General features: G+C 47.2%; 1 protein-coding gene across 6 annotated transcripts; it reads right to left on the bottom strand.

Moving 5' to 3' along the window:
* Nucleotides 1–2,180: 2,180 nt before the first annotated feature.
* On the bottom strand, nucleotides 2,181–16,218 carry LOC142060091 (mitotic-spindle organizing protein 2B-like). Of its 6 annotated transcripts, none has more exons than XR_012661599.1 (6): nucleotides 15,958–16,218; nucleotides 15,736–15,881; nucleotides 14,781–15,661; nucleotides 13,775–13,937; nucleotides 13,593–13,627; nucleotides 2,251–2,474 (listed from the first exon to the last, which is right to left on the bottom strand). XR_012661599.1 is itself a non-coding variant. In XM_075099710.1 (3 exons), exons 1-3 carry the CDS (start codon nucleotides 16,104–16,106, stop codon nucleotides 2,314–2,316), a joined length of 456 nt encoding a protein of 151 aa, XP_074955811.1. In that variant the 5' UTR covers nucleotides 16,107–16,154; the 3' UTR covers nucleotides 2,181–2,313. The 6 variants fall into 6 exon arrangements, 1 of the variants encoding a protein (XP_074955811.1); XR_012661597.1 differs by having other exon boundaries at nucleotides 13,775–14,492; XR_012661598.1 differs by having other exon boundaries at nucleotides 14,356–15,661.
* Nucleotides 16,219–17,395: the final 1,177 nt, after the last annotated feature.

Here is a 17,395-nt window from a genome sequence, read left to right on the forward strand (position 1 = left end):
GCTCCCCAAACCACCTTGATGCCTCCTTTTCCCCACCTATGGTTCCCCCTGCCCCCCAAACAACCTTAAGTCTTGTACAACCCCAAAATGCTCTTCCCTGCATCCCATAACGTGCCACCTCCTGGCCCAAGAATGGCCCTGGGAGCAGCTGGGTTGGGGAACTCTTACACTGAGGAGGTTCCCATGGTTCCTCCACATCTTGTTCCTCTGCTCCTCTTGATTCATGGAGATGAGTATTTAATCACATAACCTAATGTTGTCTAGGGGGTGTGGTGGTAGGGGGACTGCCTGTGCCCCAGCCCTGGGGGATGCTCCTGAGGGGAAGCCTGCCTGCATCCACCAGCCCCGAGGGATCCGCCCATGGAGGATGCCCTGCAAGAGCCACCCCATAGAGACCCTTCCAACAGCAAGTATGCCTTCCCCAACACACCACGTCTTTCTGCAACAAAGCCAGGTCTGATCCCTCCCTCTCCCCCACTACAGCAGTTTTAGGAGGGGACCAGGCAGGAAAGGCCAGTGTTAGCCCCTGTCCCTACCCCTACCAGCACTGGCCTCTCTTGCCCTGGGTGACCCTGACATCTCCTGTCCCTTCCCACATCCTGTCCTGTCCCTTCCAGAGTGCCCCTTGCACCAGCCTCAGGGGACCCACAGGCCCCAGCACTGCCAGGGCTGCCACCACCTCGACCCCTGGTACCCCAGGACCCTGAGACTGAGGTGGACTGCCCCGGTCCCAAGGCGCTGCACCCCAGCCAGGCCCCAGCTGCTGCACCTTGATGCAACCCCACAGGAGCATCTTCAGCTCTGTAGAGCCTGAAGAAAACAAGGATGAGGTTGTGAGAGGGGTCAGACATGGGGATGTGGCTCTAAAAGGGGGTGGCAGGGATGCAGCTCTGGCTTGTCCGGATAGAGTATAGAGCTGATCCTTGAATATCAACCTCCTTCCTTGGGGTCCTCTTCCCTCCAGGGACTTTACCCCATAGGACTGTATCAAGCAGATCCATAAACAGGCTCCCCTGAAGTCCAGCGGTGTGATCTTGATTTTCGGCCAGATACCTCCTCTCAGGGCTCTGAACTCCATCTCATGGTCACTGCAGCCAAGACTGCATTTGACCTTCACATCCTTAACAAGCCCTTCCTTGTTGGTGAGTATGAGGTCCAGCACAGCACCTCTCCTTGTTGGCTCCTCTATCACTTGGGTCAGGAAGTTGTCATTGATTGGCTGAAGTCCCCCATGAGGACCAGGGTCTGTGAATGTGAGGCTGCTTCCAGCTGTCTGTAGGCAGGCTCATCCACTTGTTCCTAGCCACATGGCCTACAGTGGACACCCACTACAGTATCACCCATGCTGGCCAGCTCTTCAATCCCAAACCCTAAGCTCTCAGTTGGCTCCTCACCCATCCCAGATCCAGGTACTCCAGCTGCTGCCTCACATAATGGACAACCGCGCATCCTCACTATCCCAGCATGTCCATCCTAAAGAGCCTGTGTCCCTCCACTGCAACACTCCAGCCGTGTAAGCTGTCCCACCACATCTCCATGATCCCAACAAGACCACCATCATGTGACTGCACATAGATCTCCAGTTCCTCATCTTTATTTCCAATGCTGCATGCTACTCACATGTATCTTACACTAAGCGATTAAGCTATTCTCTCCCTTACCTGGCATAATCTCATTTAACCTGGCTCATTAGGCAAAGGGTTCTGTAACACTTTATAAATTAATAATCACAGTAGCATCATTAGAAGGTCTAAATGTTGTGTGATTATACTACGTGATAGGTCAAACTGGTTTTCAGATTAATGTGCTAAAACCCACGTAAGCAGCAGGGCAACCACCAGTTAAAAGCACAAGAACACAACCTGACTGCTTGGCGGGGATTCCAATGCAAGCTACCATTGCTGCAGGGCTCAGTGATACTAATATACAACCTACCTCAGCACTACTCACCTCATAATTCAGCCAACCAGACTTTCTGCTGCTACAACTAGCATGAACGTATCAAAATGGATTTTTGGAAAAGAGGCAGCAAGAAGCGTTGGCTTGTAAGATGAGTCATGACTTCTATGGAGCAACTTGAGCACTATTCCAGGCTTTTCTAAGCTTCACAGCTCTTTCTTTGCCCCAGGTGCATTCAGGTAAGCCCTAGTAGTCTGCATTGCCAAAGGAAGTTCTGGAAATAAGAAACAACAGCTCTGTTCCATGTATTTCAAATCATGTTTGTCATGTTAATACACACAACACAAACAGTTTTAACAAGCACAGTTTATATACATTGTCAAGCATCAAAATCCATCAGTTCCATGGCCTTATTTAGGAACTGTTGCCTCCTCCACTGTTCTTTCCAGAAGCTCCTGCTTTCTGCAGCCGGCTGACACTTGGTTGCCGAGGCATCCTCTGGGCAGATCCTTCCCGGCTGCTCCTTTCAGATAGAACCTGGGTCCCGCTGACAGCAGAACTGGTTTTATTTCTCCCTGAATAAACAAACACATACATTAATTTTCAAGTCCCAACCCTACATGTTACCCACACAGCATCTAAGCTGCAAGCATTCCTTAAAACATCATGCAAAAGGCAAAACTGTATTAGATGTTGCAAATGTATCCAGCATCCAGCACAGAAAGCAAATCTGTGAATTCAGCTCAACAGGTATCAGGACACCAAAACCAAAACAAGTTGCAGTAGGAGCGTTCTTAGTTTTCACTAAGGTTATTTTAGAAAGTAACCAGCCACTTTGTTCTTTAAACACCTGCTTTCATTTGGCTCAGGAAGACCGGCAGTGCAAACAGCACTTCAAGAAGAGCATGAAGAGCATCTAACACCTCAAGGCTGGGATAAGTGAACCGTTGTGCCAGTATCCACCAGTTTCTGAAGCCTGCAGTCACATTATCAGATCAGAAACCCTTCTGTTCACGTCACTTTTGTGTCTTGATGAGTACGTTTGGACTCCCTATCGTTTTCTGGGGTTCCACAAGCTCCGACTCCTACACAGGACCTACACACAGATTTTCTTACTGCGTTCAGATTATAAGAGTTATCCTTCTGTAGGCTCAGCTGACCATCTCTAAAACACAGTGTGACAGCAGAGAGAACCAATGGGCAGAAAGGTAGAAGCTGAGGGAGGCAAAGGGCACGCAGCCCACTCTGCTGGCTTCAGCTAGAGGAGAGAGTGACAGACTAAGGTGTGCTGCAAACAAATGACAGCAGGGGGTAAGTGAGGGAGACCAACTTTTCCTCACAATGGAGAGAACTATTTTAGATGAGAAGTAGGACTCGCATTCGGAAAGATAACAAAAATGAAAGAAACGTGAGGTGAAAGGCTCACAGCTTTTACTAAAGATAGCAAGCTCCAAGAAGCATCATAAAAAATAGCCACAAGGAGGAAACAAAGCACAGGAATACAGTGAGCTGCATGCAATTAAAATGAAGAGTGACATTTTTGCAATCATTATCAGAGCAATTTCCAGAACACCAACAGCTACTCCACATGTTGGAGCCTCTATGGGCATGGTTTGGAAATCATCATCTTGGATCATTTGTGCTACAGACAGCGCACAAACTGGAGATATGTCCATTTTACTTACCAGACCGTTCTGTCTCCTTGGAGCGGCTGTCTGAGAACAGGACTCACATCAATACCACAGATTAACACCTTGCAGCACCAGAAAGACAACCCAAGAACTGCCAAATAAAGAGTATGTGGCCCCTTCATATCTGTAAAATTTGACACACTGGGGTGGCAAAACAAATATATTCACTTATCCCAGCCAAGTCAGGTGCTCTTAAACAAGTCTGTTATTGTAAACCACGCTAGCGATCTGCCAGCAGTTATCAGCTCAAGCCAGCCAACCAGCCTTGCAATCTTTCTTTGTAGCTCAAGCACTTTAAGCAGTTCCACTAATGCAAATATTGTCCATGAAAACAAACAAATTGCACAAAGACAATACATGACCTTCCAGATTTTGAGAGAAAAAATTGGCAGGAACAAAAAGCATTACAGTTCACCATGATGCTTTTAGCAATCCAGAACATCTCTATAGGTGAATGCCCTCCCCTTTCTCACATGCATCTCTCCAGTTAGACTGCAGGTCCTCAACCTGTGTACAACTCTAACCATGTACACACACAGAACAACAGTTCCAGTAAGCGCTACTGGGAGTCAGGCCCTTGACCTTCTGACCTAGCTGAAACAACTTGGGAAGAAAGAATCACTTTATTGAAGAGAAGCCACACTCAGACAAAGCACATGCCCTCCATCCTCTTTAGTCCCAAAATCACAGTAAGACAAACCAGTTACTTCAACAGCATAAAACACAGCTATATTTTTGGAAGCATCCTATGTAGACTGTGAACCAGTCAAGAACAGCTCATGAAGTGTGTAAGGATGGGCATGGTTTGTGCACTTCTGCCAGTTAAAACACTACCAGAGATAAACAGAGTCAATTAACACAAAGCACAAAGGACGCTGAACATACACAAACTCTCTGTAATTCAAATACTAAGAGTAACAGACAGATTCCACTGATATTTTCCTTGGTGACACAAGATGTCCTTATGTTGGATGTGTCTGGCTGTCATAGAACAACTGCAGCCCAAATAGTTATGCATGCAAGACTAAAGCCAAAAGAGAACCTATCCAAATACCTCCCTCCCCACAAATGATGCCAAAAGAAGCAGCTATGCGTTTATCTCCTTGAGAGCTAGACATAGTTTGAAAAGAATGGTATATGCATGCAAGCAGTGGCAGAAGTATCCCCTACCTACCTCTGACTGCTAGACTGCTAGCTCCCCTCATTTAAAAACATCAGTGTCCACTGTGATCAGGCTGCTCACTGGACACATTAATGCTGATCATCTCTGACAAAACCCAAGGCCAGAAGGCTACAGCCACCTCTAGGAGAGGACTACCACCAGGTACTGACACTGGAGTCTGTAGGGTGGCACAGGGCAAGAAGAGAAAGCCTTAAGTAGCAGAGGGAGGAAGAAGCACCTTCTTGTGTCAAGCAGAGAGCAAGTGAAGACTGAACAGATTTAGGAAGGGAACCTCAACCCCAAATATGCTTTCAGAAGTGGAAATCTAAAGCTCTTCTTTCAGTCTCCTCTCTACTCAGCACTGGACAGGCCGCACCTCGAATACCATGTCCAGTTTTAGGCCTCTCACTACAAGAAGGACATTGAGTTGCTGAAGCGTGTCCAGAGAAGGGCAACAAAGCTGGTGAAGGGTCTGGAGAGCAGGTCTTACAAGGAGCAGCTGAGGGAACTGGGGTCATTTAATCTGGAGGAAAGGAAGCTGAGGGGAGACCTTATCGCTTTCTACAATTACCTGAAAGGAGGCTGTAGTGAGGTGGGTGTTGGTCTCTTCTCCCAAGTTACTAGCGATAGGATGAGAGGAAATGGCCTCAGGGTTGCAATCTGGTTTAGATTGTATTTTAGGAAAAATTTCTTTACAGAAAGAGTGGTCAGGCATTGGAATAGGCTGCCCAGAAAGGTCATGGCTTCACCGGCCCCAGAGGTGTTCAAAAACCTGTGTAGACATGACACTTCAGGGCATGGTTTAGGAGGCAAGGTGATGTTAGGGTGACAGTTGGACTTGATGATCTGAGATGTCTTTTCCAACCTTTATGATTCTATAATTCTACTCAACCTACTGCTTTCACCAGGGGATCCTTTCCTGCCTCTGAGCAGTAACGGGGACTACAGATTTTCCTCCTGCAGGTAAAATAAATAAATACCTATTGGTACATTTACTTGTAACTCAGTCAGGGATAACAGGGCTGCAACAATCTCAAAATATCCCCTGTAGTGCATATTAACAGTGACTATGGGTTAGAGCAACTTCAAGAATAGATCCAAATTCTTCAAAATCCTGCTTGTTTCTGTTGCACAGTAGGTTTTACACCGGGCACAGTAAACCAAGTGGCCTTTCTAGACAAGCAAAGACTCAGTTTTACACGTGAACCAAAAAAAAAGCACCCAACAAAAACAACTTGTAAGAGCAGAAGTCTCTCCTTCTTGCAATCACTATGTGTTACTAAAAGGGCTGAAGAGACACCTTTTGTGCAATCACCAGAAGCACACACAATGATGGGACTCACTTCAAATCTCATCATCTCCTGACCACAGAAAAATCTCAGACACAGCTAGACTTCACTCTCCAAAGCAGTCCCTGTATGTGACCGTATCACATTATACTCAATCCTTTGCCAGACTGCCAGGTTTGCCTGGGGAGTCTTGCTTGTAACCCTATATAAATATCGTTAAGTAGCTCTCTTCTGCAACACAAACTGGCATTTCTCAGGTCTTCAAAGCTGCCGCCATATCCTTAACAGCTAATACACACATGGCACATTGGTCTCTCTCCAGAGCCAAAATATCAGCCCTGCTAAAGCAGTGTCCCTGTGAAGACAGAGTAAAGAGGGCAGGTAAGACTGGCAGAATGTCTCTCAATAAACCCAGCTGAATTGTTTTGAAATAGGAAGAAAAAATAAGACAACAGTTTTCCAATGCACCTTCCAAAGCAGCTAACTAAGACCTTAAGTATGCATTGAGCAGAGGGTTCTTATTTCAACACCTGTTTTCTCTTGTAAACACTTATCCAAAGACAAAATAAGTTGAGACCTACAGAGGCCCACAAATCACTATCTCTTCCCCAGCAAGCCTGTCTCTCAAAACAGGTTAGGTATTCAACTGCATTACCAGATGCCACTACAAAAGCAAGCTTAAATTAGCAAGTCCCAGATCCTGATTCAAGATACTGACAAGCCTCCTTAGGTGCTCAAGCATCTCAGTTTAACACATCGGGTAAGAAACCTCTAAATGAGATGACTGAAGGTGGGTTAAGGCACAGAGCAATTCCCCCCTCCCAGAGAAGAGGTCTGCATTAGTCTGATCAATCTGACAGTCTTTTTCCAAGGCAACTCTCTGAAATAACACTTCATTCTCATCTACACAACAGATGGATTCTCCCTTACTCTAGTATCTATGTTACCGTAGGAGGCTGCCAACTTAACCACCCATTAAGTGTTTAGTTTACCAAAGACAAGGTTTTCATTCATCTCTTCCACTCTTTTGAGAGACGGCTTCCTCCAACGCTGCTCAGCAGAGCCACAGGAGCTCCTCTCCCATCCACTGATCAGCATGAAACACACCAGCTTTTTCCTAGAAATCCTCCTGTGTTCCTGGTTGCTCCTCATTTTACCAGTTTTGACCACCACACTTGGTATAGTCTCATTTCCTCCTCTTTTCTTGCACATAGATTACAGAAAGAGAAGATAGAGAAGAGGTCCCTCGAGTCTATATTTATAACATTTTCCAAGCATTCCTTTGGTTGGTTAGGGGTGAAGAATTAATTGGTTGCCACTCACAAACTCACATCTTCATTGCTTTACCACAAAGCCACACATGATGAGTCTGGCATTTACAGTGTTCCTCTAAATCCCTTTTCTTTCTGTCAGTTCTTGCCTTGCAGAGCAATAAAAAAAAAAAAGCTTGAAAATCACTGTCGTGGTTTAGCGGCAGCTCAGCCCCACACAGCCGCTCGCTCACTCCCCCACCGGTGTGATGGGGGAGAGAATCAGAAGGGTAACGCTCGTGAGTTAAGAATAGTTTAATAATTAAAATTTTAAAAAAAGTCAATGGAAAGGAAAACAATAAGACACGCGAAACCCGGGGGGTTGGAAGGGGGGGGGAGGGGAACGAACCGCCGAAACAAACCCCACGCGCCGCAGCCGCCCGCCGCCACGCCTCCCCAAGCCGCAACTGCCCCCCCTTAATATACTGGTCATGGCGTCATCTGGTATGGATTGAGCATGCCATTAGCCAGTCGGGGTCAGCCGCCCCCGCCGTGGCCCCGCCCCTCCCAGCCAGAGCGCGGGAAGCTGGAAAAGTGCCCGACCCCCCCACAGTGAAGAGAATTAACCCCTTCTCAGCCAAAACCAGCACAATCACCCTGAAAAGTCATACGAAAAAAATTATCCTAGAGCAGTGTTTAGCTCAACTACCCAGCAGAGAAGCCGCCTCACAGCCTCAGGTAAACGTGCAAGCCTTCTGCAGGGAAAGTGTGACCGGAGAGAGACCTAGGCTGGCCATAGATCACCAGTCCTCTCTGCTATCTGCTCACTGTGACAGCGCTGCCAAATCCACCCGAGTCCTGGTTTTAGCCATCCATCCACATTAACTTGCCCATCCACATCCATCACACCTAGAGTATATATAAAAACATTACACAGAACCACCCAGGCTACTGAAGGGATCCCAGTACCTTCAGGGAATACATCTGCATGCAGTGTTTTCCTCTAGAACTGTGGCCTGTTCAAAAGCCACCAGCTTCTCCTACGGACACAGCCACATACTGGTAGCTAAATAATCTGGCAAGTTTGCAACAGGTTCCCACCATATGCACAGTACTGCAAAGAACATAGTACACTTAAAATAAGAAGAGTATGGAAGAAGCATGCGCCTTTCAGATAATACATTTTTTTCCCCTTAAAAAAGTTACTCTGACAAGAGGAAGTCTTAAATAGATTCCTTCCCAAAAGACAGTACTGCAGGCTGCATCACAGCATAAAGTACGGCTTTTTCCTCATTCAAAAGGTAAACATTCCATAAAATAACAAGTATGTTTCAACTTCAGTTTTCAAAGTACATTACCCAGAGCAAAATATATTTTCATGGGAACAATGAAGCCACCTATTCTTTGGAGACTACCTCCACATCAAGTTTTGAGCATTCCAACCTGGACTTTTTGCAAGTTATTCCTGGGATAAGGAAAAAGAAATAAAAGCTGTTTGTCCACTGTTTCTGCTGAAGTAGAAAAGACCACTTCACTACCCATCACCTGTATTTTTGAGAGTATTGAAATTTATTATAAACTCCTGGGAGAGAAAAGGAGCTGGAACTTTCAACCAAGGGACTTTCAACCATCCAAGAAAGCACAGTACAGCTGAGAAATGTAAATTCCTTGTAAAATAGCTGACATCGGCACCTGCAATCCAGAAAATACTTTATCATAATTTCTGTACCACAAGGTGAACAAGGCCTATAAATTGAAACTATTCAGTTGCTGATGGACTAAAATGCCTACAATACAGAAAAGTTAAAATTTTAAAAAAAAGCATTTTGGGATGGGAAACTGGTGGGAAGGGGGAAGGAAAGCAACAACTCCACATCAGGAATGCTCTGAACATAAAACTTCTTGCCCTGTGTAATTACCATGTCCATCATTTCACAAAACAAGAATAAAGGCCTCTAATTCAAAAGGCTTGAACTCTACTGCTTATGGCAGAAAGTTAGAGGGAATGATAGTTGCAGGACAAAGATCTGGAAGGCAATCTAACTGCTCCTTACTGAATTTAGGAAACTAACTTATTGGAGTAGTGTTGATGAAGTACTAAAAAAAAAAACCTGGGTATGCGTGAAGCAACTACGTTAAAAAAAACATGATCAGGATTGTATTAGTACTTTGATCAGTTACGTAAGTCATCTACAGATCACTCCACAGATATTTTTTTTTTTCCCCAGGGAAGACATACAGACCATGAAGTGTCAAAGTACAACATTTACTGGTGCATGGCACAATTTGCATTGCTATCAGTTAGATCCCATGGATATATTTAATCTACAATTAAGGCATGATAGCCAGTACAACCAACAGGAAAATTCACTGTAAAACAGATTACATACACTTAAGAGAAATTCTTAGCATCTCTGGGGGGATTCCCTGCAACACACCCAAGCTCCACATAGCATCATCCTGGTCAGCTACCTCATCTCCTTAATATAGAAGTCTGCATTACAAATCCTGCAACCAGATGAACACTGAGATAATGCGAGGTTGAGTAAGTCAAGGATGAGTATAAGAGAAGTGCAAAGCAGCAACATAGCCAGCCAGCAGTACCCAAGAGGAATACCAGTCACTGTGGGTCCTTGCAGCAACAGTCATCATCCCAAAAGGGTGTCCACAAAGACAGACAACCCAGAAAGTGCAAGAAATAAGTGAGAAAAACAGATAACTAGGGAATGCTACAAAACACAAGGATGGCAAGAGGAAGACATAGGGGAGGACAAAGTTGGCAACAAGATGCACAGTAGGGGGGGATATTTAGGAAGTAATTAAACAGCAGCACTTAGAAGAGACCTTCATCGTATCTAAGTTTTTACCCAGGAAGAAGGTAGTTACGAATTCATGGGCAGAAAAGGAACTTATGATTCTCAAAAGCATATTTTTCCATGCAGACATGGAAAACACCCCCTGAACCTTTCACCAAACCCATGACTGGTGGTGGGCTCAGTGGGATTTCCAACCAGTGCCTAAGTGCAACAGAGTTTCATGGGGTAGGAAAGCATTCTGCCCCCTGCGATGCAAGATAGGAGGCTGCAATGGTTCCTTGGAGCCTTAAAATCCATAAACCAGGTGACAGTTCCACAATGGAGACAAGATTTTGAAAAGCATGCTCATGTTAACAATGCATTTAGTAGGTGGGGCAAAGCTCTAGGAAGTAACTTTATGAAAGACACTTGGGCTGGGAAAGTGGGGAATGTGGAAAAACAAGTTGGAATGCAAAGAGTGAGAGAAGTATCAAAGAATATTAATCAACCTAGAAAAAAAAGAAGAGCAGGGCATTGACACACGCATGTCAATGGAGAGGTAGAAAACTACAGGGAAACCACCAGCTGCTTGAGGGTTGGCTGATGGGAACAGAAAACATGGGAATAATATATAAGAAAAAGGCATATTAAAATACACAAAGATAAACTATACACATACCTATTATAGGCCAAAACCAATACCACTGTTCTAACAGATATGTGCATCTCCTCCTTACACACATAGAAAGAAATTGCACAGATATTCTTTGTCTTTAAAATCAGCTCTTTTCCTCCCAAATGAATAACTGGAGGAATCATCTCAATAACTTGCATGAAGTTGTGTCTAGCTAAATATGCCAGACAAATGCTCCAACACTCAAACATAGTAATTCTGAGCCAGCTATCACAAATTCAGTTACCAGCAAACACAGCTCCATGAAGAACACCATGGCTATATTCTATGGGAAAATGCAAAATAAAGTCATTCATATTAGACTCCCTGTTGCTCTAGCTGTAAAAACGCTGAAATAACTACCAGGGGTACACACACCACACCTCTGCCCACAACCCCCGCCCACAGTGTTCAGAAACGCTATAACTATCTTTTTTAATCTGCTTTAAAAAACCTCCCTGCACCATGATGGGCTGAGAAGCCTAAGCCAATATCTCATTGTTACCAATAAAACTCAGAGCAGTCTTGGTCAATCTTCAGTGAGACCTGGATTACTTCAGCCACTTGTCTGTCTTCTGACAAAGGAGGAAGCACAGGAGAAAGAGCAGATACGCAGAGCTGAAGGACACAGAGCAAAGCAGCTTGGCAAGCTTATATAGGACAATCACTGTTCTTTGTATCAGCATGAGGAGCTCTGGCTTTATCAGCAGACAGAAGTCCCAGCTGTGCAGAGGAAGGATCTCCCATCTCCAAATGCCTGTTCCTGCATGGACGCTGCACCATTCTCCTCTTAAACGGAAGCAGCATCTTCCAACAACAGATAGCAGAGCCAACAGCAGATACAGCTTTGGTTCCCCTTTCCCGCAGCAGCTCCTAAAGGGAAAGGAGGCAAGGCAAGCCAAACGCTTCTGCAGAACAGATCCAGCCCAGAGGACACCCCCAGTCACCATATTAACACTTACCCAAGTCCTGAACGATGGACTTAGACTGTGCCCAAAACTAAAAAGCTCAGTGAATGAGGAGGGATTCCCCCTCCTCTTCAATTTGAGCCAGCTGGTTGTTTCTCCAATTAGAGAAAATTACTCTGCTGAAGATATGCTGATTTTAATAGGATCTTTATTTCAGCAACACACTTTCCCTCAAGGGCTATAGTAAAACAAGCTCCTGTCTCTAGCTACAGATAGTTCAAATCCTAATTCAGCCTAAGGCAGTCTAGTAAAACACAGACAAGGCTGGCAGTGATGGCCCAGTTCTGCGTTGGATCATTACCAATTTCCATGAATTGAGATTGCTCTCTGGATGCCTGTTTGTTTTCATGACCTTCAACCAGGAGTCTACATATCTTCCTCAGACACTCCAGGCACACTCCAAGTGCCTAGATGGACCTGTGGAGTCAGACATAAGCTAGCCAAACTTTGCACAAAGCTGCAATCAAAGCCACAGAAGCTTGGTCACTTGCACTTGATGCCCATCTTAGGTCAGGCTGGGCATTGAGCTAACACAGACCCTCCTTTGACTGAACCACTGCAAGTTCAGACATCTGCCTTCCATGTGAGAGGCTACAGAAACATATCCTCTCAAGGAGAGCTGGAAAAAAAGCATCCTTTTCTCAACGTTAATGAGTTCTTACCAGTACTTAGTATACTCACAAAAATGAAGACCGAGGACTAAGGTGGTGATAAGCTGCCACTGAGCTTAAGCTGTGCTCAAAGAATTTTCTGATAGAGTTAGCTTTTCAATGGTGATTTTATTCACAAAGGATTTTACTGCTGCCTAACATCAGTGGATGCTGGGTGACAGCAAAGTCACTCGGGCTGACAGAAACTAAAAAGAGAAGTTTTCATTGAAAGCGAGATATGGCTCTAATTTAACACAAGCTTCCAGAAAACAAACAAAAAAAAAAGAACCACAAAACACATAACCAGCACAGCTGGGAAGACCAAACCTTTTGCCAAGGCATGAGGTGCTGCCCATCAGAATTTGGTCAGGACTGTGATGAGAGAGAGGAGGCCAAAGCACCCCTGTCATCCCTACTGAGCACCCACTTGCAAAGAGAGGAAATCAAGTTCTGCATTTAATGTTTTACCACGTCTGCACTGAATCTGTGGCCTGATGGGCATGATCCTCCTGTAACAGTAGGCTGCATATGATCCAGTGAAATCAGTGCCTCAACTAGCCCCAAAGACATATTTTAGCCTTGTGAAATAAAGCAACAACAGGAAACACTGGAGACCCTATTGATACTGTGGACATTTACCACAAGCAGCACAGAGCTAAGACCATCTTTCTCTGAACTTCAATACACTTTGCCCTCTGTTCGGAGGGCGTGTCACAGTGCACCTGAGCATATCAACAAGTCTGTTTTAAAGGGAAACTACAGAGAAGAAAGTCTAGCTGGAGACACTAGGAGTGCAGTCTGACCCAGGCACCAACTTGGACTAGGATATGCTCTGCTAAAGATGCCAAATAAGCATCCTGGATGGATGCAGGCACAACCTAATTAAGCTCTTAAGACAGACACTAGTTCCTGGAAACTCACAGTCTCTCTAAGGTGCCTACAGCACCCCAAGCTGGTAGGAGGCAGTGGTTAAGGGCATATCAACTCTGCCCTAGGGTTTCTGGCTTTTCTTCTTGAGGAATTTAATGCTGATTGACAAAAAAGTTGCCATCTGTTTCAAACCCGAGCTGGCCTACTGCTAGGCAAAACTAGCCCATGGCAGTGGCCCAGTGCTAGAAAAAAATCTCATTTTTACAGGAAGTGCTATAGAAACAGCATACATGGGAGAACAAAAACTAATCCAGATTAACAGACAGACAGGAACAAAAACCTTACCAAGATTCCATCATAGTTTGAGTGGCCCATCACACCTAAAGCACCAACAAAGGAGGAGAAGAAGAAAGAGCAAAATTTAACTGCATCTTTTGTTCAAAGTCACTCCTCTTTTGAGATGTTTCATCTCAACATGCTACCAGAATAGCACGCTGGTTCTTACTTAAAATATCCAAGTGCTGTACCTCTCTCATTTTGCTCAGGAAAAAGTAGTCAGCTGGGTATCTTCTTTTTCCCCTGTGCATCTTTAGAGTCACTTCTCAATCACAGGTAAAGCTGTTCTCTTTACTGCAACCAACTTCTCTGCAGGAAATTCTTAATCAACAGCATCTCTTGAGAAAGAGGAACCTGTTCACAGTGAAGCCCATGGAGTTCCGGCCACTTTATCTGCACACTCTAATCCCATTTGGGCTTTAGCAAACTTCCTCAGAGTCTCCGCACAACCACCCGCAGCTGCTCAAATGAAGTGATTCTCACCCATTTACCATGTGGGAATCCACACCAGGAGCAGCAGGCTCTGCTGCCGTGAAGGTGCCTCAGATTGTGGCATAATCAACCTTACCCTAAAACTGACTGCTTACAGCAGGTCAAATGAATCTTGCCTTTCAACTTCACTTTCTGTAGGACCTACCACCAGATTTGCAAGCATAGCCATGAGATGCAACACTCCATACCACCAAGGCAGCCTCAGCAGTAAGGCTAGACTAAGTGATAGTACACTACCACAACAGGGAAACCTTGCTTTCCCCCACCCTGCTCCCATTACCTATGTTGACAAAGCTTTTCTTTCTTGCCCCATTCTCTGTGTTCCCAGCACAATCCTTGCTGACAGCGACTTTTCAAGTTTTGACTCAAAATTCATCATGGGTCAACAAAGACCCATTAGCTACAACATTTTCCACTCTGAAACAGAGAGAGGAAGGGAGAAAAGGAGACAACAACACAATTTTGACTTGACCTCAGCCATTTCTATGCTCCCACTGGGTGAATAAGCGCACCCACATTACTGGGAGGGCAGAACACAGAAAGCCAAGCTTTTCGTGTGCAATTTTGTTCTTGGCAACCACAGACAACGATCACAAAACCTTGCTGTTTTGGCCACTGCCCCTTTCTACTATATTTTTGAGCACAAGAGAAACGAGTGCCTTTTCACAGTGAATTCAAGCTTAACAGTGGACTTATTTTAGTTACCTCTTTTTAAAACTTTTGGAAGTAATCCACGTAGGTTGTGAGCAACCAGCCAAAAGTCATGTCAGGAAGTTCGAGGAGTAAGTAAAAGTTTTATTACAACTAGTTTGGAAGAAAAAAGAAATTTAAAATATATATGTGGCACAGCTTCAGGGCTACATTTGTTACTGTCCACTAAGATTAGAGCAGTAACGAAAGATAACGACATTTAAAAGCAGTCATTATTTTAGCCAAAAATCCCATACAGCCTCCCATTTCACATTCTCACCTAAATACCATCCACTGGGCATGGAAACTGCTACCACCGTACATGGGGATGGAGCAGAGGAAGCATTGCAGCTCCCCTCATTGCCCAGCCATTCCTAATGTACCAGAAATTTCACTTTTTTTTTGTTAGATACAAGTGAAACAGCACTGTGTAATACTGTGTATTAAGGATTTGTGGGGTTTTTTTGTTGTGGGTTTTTTTTTTTTTTGGTTAAAGGCTTGGAGAGCAGAGCCAGGGGGCTACAAAGTCTATCACAAGTGACCACAGGGACCTCCCCCTCGCGACACCCGGCCCCCCACACTGCCTAAGAAGAATAAAAATGAAGAAAAAAGGAGGTGCTGGCAGCAGACAGGAGGCGCGGGTGGCCCAGGCTCTCTCCCCCAGGCTCACACCGAGCGAGCCCCCCGGGGGCCGGCCGAGCCCCTCCTCGGGCCCGGCCGCCCCCTCCCCGCAGCGGAGCGAGAGGGGCGGCCACCAGGGGGCGCGGGGAGGCGGCGGGGCAGCGGGCCGGCGGCGGGAAAGGCCCGGGAGGACGGCGGGCGGCTCCCGAGCCGCGGCGGCCGCAGGGCGGAGGCGGTGGGGAGCGGGCCGGACACCCGGCCGTCCTCAGGGGACTCTGCGCGGGGAGACATAGGGATTAGGGCCCGCCGCCGGCCCGCCGCCCACCGCCCGCCCCTGTACGCCGCCTACCTCGGGTGTCGGCGGGGAGCGGCGCCGGCGCGGCGGGGGGGCCGCCCTCGGGTCCCGGCGGCAGCCGCTGCCCGGCGCACATGGACTTGAGCACCTGGAAGACGGCGAGCGGAGCCACGTTCATGCGCAGCAGGTCCAGCAGCACCCTGCGGGAACACCTGTCAGCGGTGCGGCCGGCTCCGGCGGCTCCGGTAGCACCGGCGCACCCTCCCCGCCGCTCACCGGAACACCTCCGGGTCCAACCCGCTGCCCGCCGCCTGCGCCAGCTCGAAGAGCTCCGTCTCCTCCGCGCTCAACAGCTGCTTCCGCCGCAGCCGTGCCTCCGCCATAGCAGCCGCCGCCATCCCCGCCGCCGCTACCGCCTCCGACATGGCAACGCTCCGCCCCCCTGCGGCCCGGCGCCGCCCCCTCGCGGCAACATCACCGTGGGCGCTCCCGCCGCCGCGGCAAGGCCTAGTTCCGGGCACGGAGGGCTCCGTCCCGGCCAGGCCCGACTCTTCCTGCCCGGGCCCGGCAGGCGGCAGCCGCGCTCCAGCCGCAGCGAGACCTGCCCGGAGGTGTGGGGGGTACTCGGCGGGGCACCCGGGCCTTTTCTACTCTCGCCCTCCCGCCCCGCCGAGGGCTCCCCTGCTGCCCCCGGGCAGGCCTCCTGCGCCCCAGGCCCGTAAAGCGGGACTCGCGGTGATTTCTGGGGTGCCTTCCCCGGGTTGCCTTTCAAAGGCATTGTGGGCTGCCTTGTCGTGTGCCTCATCCAAGCTTCTATGACTTCTGCACTGGGACAGGCCCTTAACTCACTGGAAGGTGCCTCTCAGTGGCCTCCCTTACCTCTCCGATTAGTTAAGCCAAGCTCCTTTCTCAAGGCGTTCTTCATTGCTGGTGGACACCTGCCACAGACCCCCAAACCCAGGGGGTCTTCACAGCTACATGTGAGGCTGTGGCTCCCCCCACCAACCCTACCCAGCTTCTTTTCTGCAAGCTGTCACATTTTTGTCTGAGCGAGACTGTGGTGGTTCTTTACTCCTACAGGAACAGACATGCTGAGTATATGGTGGGGGAGACCACATCGAGGATCATGAGCTTATCTACCTGTCCATGGACAGGTGAACATGTAGGCAGCAAACAAAGACACCCCTACCCCGTCACTGGATTTCTTCTTGCATTTTCGCATTTTTCCTACTGGAAGACAGAAATAGCTGGTTGTCCTCATTGCCATGGTCATCTGGGTGATTCTTCCTTGTGCGACCATGTCCCCAAAGTGATTTGGATCCTGTATTGCAGAGGCTAACTCAGGATGCTGGTTTTAATCTCCTGTCTCTGGACAGGGGTAGGAAAGGGGGCTAATGAGAGGCAACGGGAGTGCTTGGGGCTGCAGGCAGTGCAGCAAATTTGGGTGCAGAGAAGCCATATATGCCAGCTGCCCTGTGGAGCTACACAGAGATAATCATCTGTGTTTACATACCCAACTGTCCACCTCTGCCAGGCTGCAGCATCTCTAATGCGCTTCAGTTCCCAAGCCGGCAGAAAGCATCTGGCATTGCATGTGGAAGAAAATTGAAAATTTGGGTCTTGAGTTGCACTGTGGCAAGGAGGCATCAAGCTGAGATTGAAATTCTTCTATCTAAATGGAAATGAGCAGCACCTCTGCCATAGGGGAAAGGAT

This window comes from Phalacrocorax aristotelis, chromosome 7 (genome assembly GCF_949628215.1).
Source record: "Phalacrocorax aristotelis chromosome 7, bGulAri2.1, whole genome shotgun sequence".
NCBI lineage: Eukaryota > Metazoa > Chordata > Aves > Suliformes > Phalacrocoracidae > Phalacrocorax > Phalacrocorax aristotelis.